Source organism: Anopheles bellator, chromosome 2 (genome assembly GCF_943735745.2).
Source record: "Anopheles bellator chromosome 2, idAnoBellAS_SP24_06.2, whole genome shotgun sequence".
Lineage (NCBI taxonomy): Eukaryota > Metazoa > Arthropoda > Insecta > Diptera > Culicidae > Anopheles > Anopheles bellator.
The window spans coordinates 5,079,014-5,089,700 of NC_071286.1; the positions used below are offsets into that span (position 1 = coordinate 5,079,014).

The 10,687-nt window shown below is 46.0% G+C and overlaps 1 protein-coding gene across 1 annotated transcript; it reads right to left on the reverse strand.

The window, feature by feature from the left end:
• Positions 1–44: 44 nt before the first annotated feature.
• On the reverse strand, positions 45–3,092 carry LOC131209564 (DNA ligase 1). The gene is made up of 6 exons (XM_058202658.1): positions 2,995–3,092; positions 2,821–2,928; positions 2,507–2,653; positions 2,374–2,442; positions 2,018–2,305; positions 45–1,953 (listed from the first exon to the last, which is right to left on the reverse strand). Exons 1-6 carry the CDS (start codon positions 3,012–3,014, stop codon positions 45–47), a joined length of 2,541 nt encoding a protein of 846 aa, XP_058058641.1. The 5' UTR covers positions 3,015–3,092.
• Positions 3,093–10,687: the final 7,595 nt, after the last annotated feature.

Consider the following 10,687-nt stretch of genomic DNA (forward strand, 5'->3'; position numbering starts at 1 on the left):
CAATAACTTGAATTACATAAGTGTTGAAAGTCAAACCAGAACATTCAATAGAAATCCTCCTCTGGGTCACGAGTTGCTTGTCCCTGTGCCTGATTCTTGATCTGGTCCTGATTAAGGTACATATCGGACACCTGCTGAGCGGTTGTCGCATCGGTCGCTGATTTGTCGTCGCGCACGCGAATGAAGCGAGGGAAGCGCAACGAAATACCCTTCTCCGGATCGACTATACCGACGGCGGCCTGGTGGATCGGGCTGAGCGAAAGATCGGCACACAGCACCTCCCAAACTTGGACCGCTTCGAACCAATCGTCCGGTTCCAGGTTCGCTTCGTACCGATAGTACGACTTGGCCCGCGGTATTACGTGTGCCCCGAGAAATTCGGTGTGCTTCTGCAGATCTTCATCGGAAAAGCCCGTTCCAATTTTGCAGATTGTCTGATACTCCTCGTTGGCGGCGTCGTAACAGGCGAGCAGAAAACCTCCATAGGTACCCGTTCGTTTGCCGCGACCCCGATAACCACCGATAACGACCAAATCTAGCGAATCTCCGACCCCGGTCAGATAGTCCTTCTTCAGTTTAAGCCAGTTGCGCGATCGTTTCGCGATCTCGTACGTTGCGTCGCGTTCCAGCGTTTTCACCATCAGCCCTTCGCAGTTGCCACGAACCGCTTCGTCCAGGAAGCGCTGCAACTCGTCCAGATCACTCGTATCGAGCCGTGTGGCATATTTCCACTGCCCCTCGACCTCGCGAAAGTGCGCATACAACAGATCGCGCCTTTCACGAAACGGCCGCTCGACCAGTGGCTCGCCGTTGAGGTAGAGCAGGTCGAACATAAACACACACACCTGCACCTTGATGTCGGCTTCCGTGGCATCTTTGCGCTTTCGGGTGCTCAGCACTTGGAACGGGAGAATCTGCTGCTTCTCTACATCCCATGCCACGGCTTCACAGTCCAGAATCGCACTCTTGACGGTGTCCTTACGTGTAAATGGCAGCCGTCCGATCACATCCGGGTACTTGCTCGTGTTGTTCTCCTGATTGCGACTGAAAATGTGCACTCCGTCACCGGGAAGCAGATGGATCTGGGCTCGCTCCCCATCGTACTTCCACTCGCACGTAAAATCAACACCATCAAACCGCTGCAGCACCTCCTGAACACCTTTCGTCGGATGGGCCAACATTGGCTTAAGCGGTGTACCGGGCATCATTGGACAGCGTTCCAGTACTGCTCCGACACCAAACTCTAGCAACACGGGCACGATCTTGTGGTAATTTGGACACTGACAGTAGACCGTCTTTAGCGTAAGTGCGATCTCTTCCATCCGAGCTTTCACTCGCGCCTCCGGTTCCCTGGCTAGTGCATCGACAACCAGGGAGTCTCCGCTGGCCAACTCCGGAGGAGTCATAGCACAAGCTTGGGCGAGCGCCTGCAGTAACGATTGTTCCGCTAAGCCTATGCGCAGCTTGCCGGCTAGCGAGCGGATAATGAAACGAGACTCCGAGTACCGACAGGCAACAAACATTGACTGGATCTTGTCCATCTTCTTCGTCATTGACGCAGTCCCGGTCATTGAGGCAATTTCGCGCAGCTTGGTGAACGCACTCTCGACAGTCAGTGAAGCCGGTCGGAACATCATGCGCTGGCTGCTCTTCGATTGCTCCGCCACCAGTCCCAAGTCTCCGGTTGTCTGAGCATCCGCTTTAATTTGGGCCAAACTGCGTCCCGTGCTCTGTGCGATCGCTTTCATCAGCGAGTGCTCGGCGATGCCGAGCTCAACACCTTCGTAGGCCGGTGCGAGTTGATTGAGGCTTAGGTAAACACTGGCCAGCAGATCGGATGGACTGAGCAGTATCACCGAGCGAAAGTAGTTGGCCAGAATTTCAATCATACGCAGCCGACCGCTCGTTTCTTCGATCGCCTGAAACGTCCGGGCCAGTGCCAGGTACGGGACTCTGGAAAAGAAAGTTTCCCGGTTAAAAGACGTGTGGTGTCGAGTCATGACATGTGCAAACTTACCGGTCACCCTTTTTCCAGAAGGCATTCTTGATCGGGTGATAGTTTTTCTTTCCGGGATCGTAGTCGGACCCATCGCTGGTTCCGGTGCCCTCACTAGTCGATTCCTTTTTAACGGAGGTGAAGAAGTTGAGTGCCCCACAATTCGTGGACTTTGGCGCAGGTTTCTCGCTTTTCGGTACAACTGCAGTTTTCGATGATTCGGATTTTTTTTGTTTATCATCCGGCTTGGCTTTTGTTTTGGGACTCACAGAAGGTGGAGACGTTTGCTTCTTGCTCTTGGCAGGTGTGCTAAAAAAGCAGATTGAACGTTCGAATGAAGCAATTCGGTAGCATGTCGCAACATGTCCACTGTTTACCTCTTTTTGGGCGATTTCGGCGAACTTTTTACAGAGACCGATGTCTGCTTCTTTTCATCCGGGGACGTACTGAAGAGAAAGAATGTCGCACAATAAGCGATTGACCATCGATTGTGCCTCGCAAAAACATTACCTTTTTTTCACTGGTTTCGGTGATTCATCATCCTCGCTGCCGCTGGATGACAGAACGCGTTTGCGTTTGGACGTGCCTTTCGATATTTTCAAAGGCGACTGAGATGCCTCACTGTCATCGCTTTTGATCGGTGCCAATCTCACATCACTACTGACCGCGTACGATCGTCGAAGAAAACGACAAGAGGAAACAATAGCACTTAAGACCGGCAAATTGTGGCCAACAACACTGTGGCTGCGGGCCCTCAACGCTGCGTCTCTAAACTGGATCGCTACGATGCGCAACATAGTAAACATTGGCACGAAATTGTTTACCTTTTTGTTGGCTGATTTTCATCCGCTTCGTTCGTTTCAGCTTTCGTTTTGCCCTCCGGTGCTGTGTTTTTTCCGTTACTCTTTGCCGGTTGCTTCCCGAAAAACGACCTGCAAAATGACGGGACATTAGAATGGGTAAAAGACAAAAACACAATCGATGGGCGTCTTACGTACAAGATTGACTTTTGCGACATTACGATATGACCGCAGTCTGATAAAGCACTCGAGTTGATTTACTTTTCTCTGCGAAACAACTGTACGGTATAATTAGAATTGCGTTGCGAACTGCGATGTGTGACGATGTTGCTTGTCAACATCGTTTGGGTCAACATTTACGCGCGCGCCCGTCATCTGACAGCTGCACCGATGGAACACAGGGGCGTAGCACAAACCAGGGGCAACGTATAATAGATGTTACGAAATTTTATTATACGACGGTTATGAAAGAAAAATATGAAGAAATCAAATAATATGCAGTCTTCAACATGCTACGCACAACGAGCATACACAACGTGTATACTCAATACACACTAAAATTTGTATCCACGATAATTGGGAAAAGTCCTTAGATATGAACCAAGTAACCCTCACCATAAGATGTCGTCAAAGCCAAGAAAAAGTCTCCCAAATAGTATGGTCGAAATTTGAGTTACGTTAAAAATGGTTTGGGATAACAATAGCCATTGCTGGCTCTCGCCAACAAAACCAAAGTCAATGTTTTATCCCAGTAGTATCTGTTTGTGCGTTTTCGATAATCAAAAGTAAATAAGTAGTACAAAATGTATGAAATTTGAACCAGTATATTGCGATTTCCCTACCATGATAGGGAAATCTGCTTCCATGAGTGAAGGAAGAGGAAAAATTGCACACGATAAAGGACTAAGCCTTTCCCGTTTAATGTTGCTCCTTCGGGGAATTAGGCCAGCACACTTCAACAGCAATTCAAATCCTCTTACGTTCTGTGCAGAGATAGCGTTCCAAACAAATCGAAACGCTACCTATAAAGTCAATTCGTAAGCTAGGCATGGGTAGAATGCAAAAGCATCATTTTCTATGTTATGGCTGAATATTTTGGCTGCGACGTCAGTCAATTCTTCTCCTTACCAGCATACATGATACGATAAAAATTTAAACGAATCAAGTGCTTTGAACAAAAATTTACTTTTCGTTTCATTTTTGCATGCAACCGTAAAAGTGTTTATCACACAAAAAATAAAACTAACGCCACTACCATCACAGATGGTACACCGTACTAAACTGTTGCCTAACTTTATAATTGAAACAAACGAGGTAAAAAACTGTTGAAGGCTAAGCCCAAACCGTAGTTTGGAAACCTTTTCTTTAGCCTTTTTACTCAGCGGAGCTATAACGACTATGTGGTAGTTTTGTGGACCACTTCCAGCTGGAAAACTTTCATTCAAAGTTCGACATGAATGCAAAGTACTATTGTTGTTAAAATTGGAGGTGAAGTGTTTGGTGTCGTCCGGTCGTCGTGCCATTCGTTCTCTCTTGTTGTGAGGTAGCGATACGGAACGGACGTTTGGACTGGTATGCTAACAAATTAACAACTTCCCATGGTCAGGTACTACAATTGAATCCGACACGTTGGTGCTTGTGGGGACGATAGTATCATTAATTAATTTAAACAACGTTCAACGTATTCGAAGGCCAGTTTGGTTTCGTTTGTGAAGTCCAATTGCTTCTCTTGTTTGGAATACATTGAACCAAACCCTTCGCCCACGTTCTCCCGTATAAGTATTATTATTTTTCTTCTATGTATATAAAAATGAATGTTTGTCAACCGTATGTACCACTTTTTCTTCAAAACTACCATACAAACGACCCCGCTCCCAAACCTGCATTGTTGTATCCCGTTTTCCAACATTTATCCAACGGGATGCGGCAAGGGAAACCGATCGGATACGCCCCCGGGAAGTCCGATCCTGTGAAACGCCGGATAATCGAGAAATGAGGATGAAATGAGGATGAAATGAGGCGTGGCGACTTGCGCCGGGAACAGCTAGTTTAATATAAATTAAGGAACTAATGGGACTCCAAATCATTTGGTGCTATAATACAAAAAGTACGCGATGGACAGATCGCGATTGTTTGATCGCGATTTTCATAGTACATCGACCGAAATCCTAAGAGGACGAATACCCATACCCAGCAAACAGAAATACATAAATAAACGGCACAAACAATCAGAACTAGATAATTTGAACGAAGTTTAGCACTGCAGGCAGCCGTAACGAGCACCATTTCGTGAAGAGCTCAGCTTTCACAGTAAGCACCGTTCTCACAGTTAATCGACCCAATTGGATATTGCAATCCCACGCGTTCCGCGAATCACTTTGAAGGTGCTTGTTTTAATAACACGGAATTCGAGAAGCTTAATTTTCTTTTTCCGTCAATTACTTTCTATCCAGCGAGGGTGCGTCCACCAGGTATAGGATACCCAATGAGTTTGCCTTCTTTTCATGGGATTTCGGGTGCCACCAACTCGGGGTGATTTTTTACTGTTTCCCCTCCAGCATCCGTCTTCCGAAAACGGTGCGCGCTGCCGAGGCTTCTGAAAAGCCAAGACCGATAAATTCGTCGGAAGACATAAAATTTTCTTCCCGAACCAAACCACGTAACAACCGAAAGTGCCCTCCTACTGCTGCTGAATAGAACGACGACCCTAGTAGATAATCTGGGCCACGGCCACCACTGGTCGGGAGCCGTGTACTATGGCAACGATGAACCGAACCACAGGAGAAATCAAAAATGAACGTCAGTTGTTTGAATTTAGTATCGTTCGGAGATTTTGCACTATCGCAACTACCAGCACTAGCAGAAATTGTTCGGGATGGCCTCTTTGTTTGCGTATGAAGTGTTTTCCCGATTCAGTTCCTATCGTGAAAAATTTGCAACTGAATCCGCACAAAATTTTAAAGCTACTTTTTATGCTGTGTGCCGTTGAATAATTTTGAAAGTGGTCTTTTTGCGGTCTGTTCTTTAATATAAAGTCAAGCAGCAGCCGTAACCTAATTACGCACAGTTCAGCAGTTTGCAGTACAGTTCGAAAAACAATAATATTACATCTTCCATTCCAACTCTCTGTTACGTTTGGTTAGGTCAACAAATAGAAATGCCAATAAAAGGGTCCGCCACTGTCGCTCAGGACATCCGTTCATTTCCAACACGATCGACTTTCGAGGGGCAGCTCATCTTAGAGTCAACATTTCCATACCTTCGGGCGGTGTTTTTTATTTCTCGGATGGCCCGGGTACCCGGCACATTGGTCCCGGTAGCTCAACGAAGCCGGGAAGATTGATCACTTTGGGAAACGTTAGACAGAGTTTCCGAATGGTATGTTGTTTTGGGCGAGTTTAGGTACTGCCCCTGAAGGTATTATGATAGGTCGGATTATTACCGGCAGTCCTCTTAGATGACCGAACGAACGGTGGCCCATCTCCCAAGGGAGGTCTTTTCAAGTTTCTGTAGTTCAAATGGTTCTTCGAAAACGGTAAAATTAGAAACGGCTCGGTTGTTGACGTGCCAGGCTAGCTTCATCTGTAATCGCATGTCAAACGCATGTAATCGCAAAGACGTTGTTTCTGTTTTTAACATTGTTTATCCCTTAGTGCATCAGCGAATGAACGCTTTCTTTTCCGGCATAACAGAAACTGAGAAAACCTTCTTTCCGATGTCTCGAACGGTTCTTCTCCCTCCCAGGAAGCCAAGCGAACAGCGTTACAGTCCCCGTGATCCGTATCCTGTTTGGTGCCTGATTGGCCTGATCGACTCGACCCCCAGTTCGGTACGGAAGTTCCCGGTTTTTTTTGCCCAACAATCGGGTTTCAACGGGCGAGTGGTTCCTTAAAGTACCCCCTAAACATTTCGTAATTTCATTTGTCATTTACCGTAAAATTATGTCCTCCCGGCCAGCTTTTCGTTGTTGAAAATTCTGGTATTTACTAAACCTCGTCACGGAGCGGTGAGCTCGTGCTGGGGGCCGATGTCGCCATCTTACTTCGGTGCTGCTTTGGAAACGACAGATTTGTTCAGGTGGAACGGGCAGGAAATCGTAATAGACTTTCGTCTACAACGGAACCCGAAACCGGATGATGTCCCCGATGGCGGGGCACTTACGAATTGATTGAGATCTTCATTCATTGATTTCCGATGCCGATGGTTCGGTAGTGTTAGTTGTTGGACCTGCGCTTCGCTACCGATGGCCACAATCCATAAACTTATCGTAAACGGTGTTGATACTAATGTCGGTAAATAAAGTTATACGAAATCAAACGCCAATTTCCTGAGTTCCATTTGGAAGGTCCGCTTTTGAATAATATGCAAGGCCGGATGATTATGTTATGTAATGGATTACAAATTACGTTAAAATTTCTACATTTTAAAAGATGTGTAAACTGAGTAAGAAGTGATAAATTTTTTACTGGGTAATTTATAACAGAGTAAGAAGTGCTATAAATCTCTTTGATTGAAACTTTAATTGAAAATCAATAATTGATTACCTCAATGGCGACAGCATCAAGCGCTGCCTCGCTTGACTGCGTTTGAATGAACGGAAACTGGAAAGTACGATAGAAACTAATTGACAAAACAACTACATTACATCCAAAACAGGGTCCTGGCCGTACACCGTTTTCCTGCAACACGTTGCGACAGTGTTTATCTGTAGCAAATGGCCACGGGGCAACATCATCGCGGACAAGAGAAAGGAAAAGGACATAATTTGTACCACTTTTAACGACAGTTTCTAGCTACCTCTAGCCATTCAATGTAATGTTGCAACTTCTTCGGAGAATGCTGTTGCTTGACACTATTTTGTCGATTGTCTTCATAGAACGGTTGCGTCTTTTTCACGTCTTAAGCCACGATATGACAACAAGATCACTTTCGCCTGGCAGCATTCCTACAGTAAGTAATTCTGGAAACTAGGCAAAGGAATTTCAGGCACACTCTCCAGCAGAACCCTACCAAAGCCCGTCTTTCTTAGAACTAGACCAGATGCGAGAATGGATGCTACCTCGCTAGTATTGTTTCTGAGTAATCAAGATTAACAGTGGTGCTGAAGCAGTTCCGTTTCATGCACAACAAAGGAACAATCGATAAAGCTGCGATAAAACATCTACTCAGCATTCGAAATGTCTGAGTGTTGCTGTAAGTTGTTGTTTACGTCAAAAACACTCGCCCATGATGAAAGCTAAGGTCCTTTCGGTGAATGGCAATGTCTCAAGGCTGCTCCAGGAATAGAGAGCTTACCGCATGATCGAATTGAAGGTTGTGTATTCGTATCCTTCATTTGTTTGTGATGTACATTACCAAGAAAGCTCACTTAATTGTATGACACAGAAAAAAGCTACGCCAAGAGAAGCGTCCATTTTCTGTTTACAATTTCCATCTGCTTTCTTTGCTTACGCTATGCTACCGCTGCCGGGCAATCAACCTAAAGTATCTATGTTAGGGCTCATCACTTCAGTCTCGTTTGCAATCGTAACACATGTTGTTCACGCAATTGAAGGAAATAACTCTTCACTTCTACAATAAACAGCAACACACCATCAACAGCAATACCGGGAATATTGCACCATTGGAAAATCTTGTTGACTAACGAAGTTCAGTTTCTGTTATGCGAGAGACTCATCGCAGCTCAACCACAGGAATTTTCAGTTGTAGTGTCCTAAATAAAAAGTGCTCAATACATAATCCTTCGATGGTTTCTAATTAATCGATGGATCCGAGTTCCCAATCCCTTCGGTTTTGGTCATCAGCTTTGGGTATAGCCAAAGTGGGTAGGTGCAAGAGGTTCTTCAATTGCGTCGAGTCTCTTGGCGGGGATAAATTTATCCTGTGTACCTGCGAGACATGCTCGTTAATGAAACTGAACGTGGGATGTTCCAAAATGTCACCGTGGATTAGACTTGATGTACCTCAATTCAGATTCCGATGGAGACGCATGGTGGCTGGTGTAGAAAGGTTTTCCAACCTGCTTTCGCCCAATCCAAAATCTCAGTCCAAAAGTCCAGTCTCATTTCACTGAACCTCGTTAATCTCACGACTCATGCAATCCATCTTGCGTTGCTTTATGACCGAGCGAAGACAGTAAGGCTACTCTCTGGACGGAGGTCTTTCTTTATCATTGCTTTCCGTTAATTACTTTCTGATCCTCAAAGTAAACACTGGTCAGGTCGTTGTCAGATTGATGTAAATTGCTGTAACTAACCAAGTTTCGGCTAAGAAGCTACAATCCGAAGCGTTACATTGGCAACTTGTGGTCAGTAAAAGTGTTTTCGCTGACGGGTGGCCACAACCGAGCGATATTTTAAGTGGTTTACCTTCGATACTAATTGGATTTCAGCGTCGAAAATTTAGCACTCTTGTTGCCATCGTCGCACAAGAAGTGGCCACCACAACCCGGTACAGGGCAAATTTGGCAGCTTGACGTACGACGTGGGTTATCCCGGATGCAAATGTTAGTGTCTGTACCAGGAAACCATTTTCGGAGATAATCTTGTTGCCCGATATTGTCACAATACCTGCAACCAAAAACAGCATCAAACGGTCTCCCTTTCAGCAGTATACGACTTCTTTGAAAAGGTACCGTGTAATGCTCTCCAGTATGCTTATGTTGCCACTTTGGCGAACCAGACGTTCAACAAAGTTGCTGCCAACAAATTGTTGCTCTGGCTGAAACGGTAGGAACGTGCCTTTTTATTGCCTTTCGCAAATTGATAACGTAGTTATACGCCAAGGGCCCGAAATGAATGAATGGTGCAATCCTCTTGAAAGCTTTCAAACTTCCATGTGCTAATATCAGAAACCACATTGTCCGTTTGATAAATCTGCTGCGGTAAATGTGCGTGCTCTCGGTTGGATCCGGCTCAACGGGTTCTAGTTTCATTCCACATCTGGCACATCTGCTTCCTGTAGATGGCGATGGGCAATTAATGCTAGCTTAACGTTGCTTGAATCCTTGCATCATGTTTGCAAAATGGATTTCATTCGAAACACGACTAACCACAGGACCAGAGAGCTGGATCGGATGCCGAGTGTTTCATTTTGAATTGGTCTTTATTTTACCTGCTATTTAAACCGATAATAATAATCCCATTTTCCGGGCGCAGATGAAAAAACTAGTCCCACCATTGCCCAAAGTGACAAGCCGTGTCCCTAGAACAGCTGTCTGTTTCCTCGCTCTGTGGCTGGAAGTGTTCGGTGAAACATTGATTTATCGCCGCCAGATGGTCCGCGGTCGCAGTAGCAAAAAGGCACCAATCAGGACTTGGCGTGATGGAGAGCCGCCGAGCCGGCTAGTCTAGCCGACCACGGTTCGGTGCTAATCTGCCCCGTTACTTAAGCAGCACCCCGAAGAGGCCGAAAACTTCCAAATGGCCGTGTGCACGATTTGATTGATGATGAGTAGATGGGCCCACAAGTCGGGTCTAGAACATTTGACCGCTCTTAAATTGTAGAGCTACAAAACTGACTGATGTTTAGATTGATTTTTGGCCCCGCATGTGTGGCGTTGCTTGAACCCAACAGAACTGCCCGCAGTGTATAGCAACCTTTCTGTCGTGCAATGTATACGTCTTGCGGGGCTCCGGTGGGATGGACATCTCATGACACGACGGAGAAGGACGAGGCCCTTAAAGTCTCGTTAGAAGGTGCTTCAGGACCGGAAACAGGACCGATAATCGCGCGCTTCAGCACGTGTCGGTCGATTGCTTTGATCGCACCCTGGCGACTCATTGATGCGGTTCATCCACTGTGTTACCTTGAACATTGCTGATATGAACGGCCCATTCAAGAGTAAAAGATTTCTCCAACATCGGCCATCCATCATGGAACTTGTTCCAAG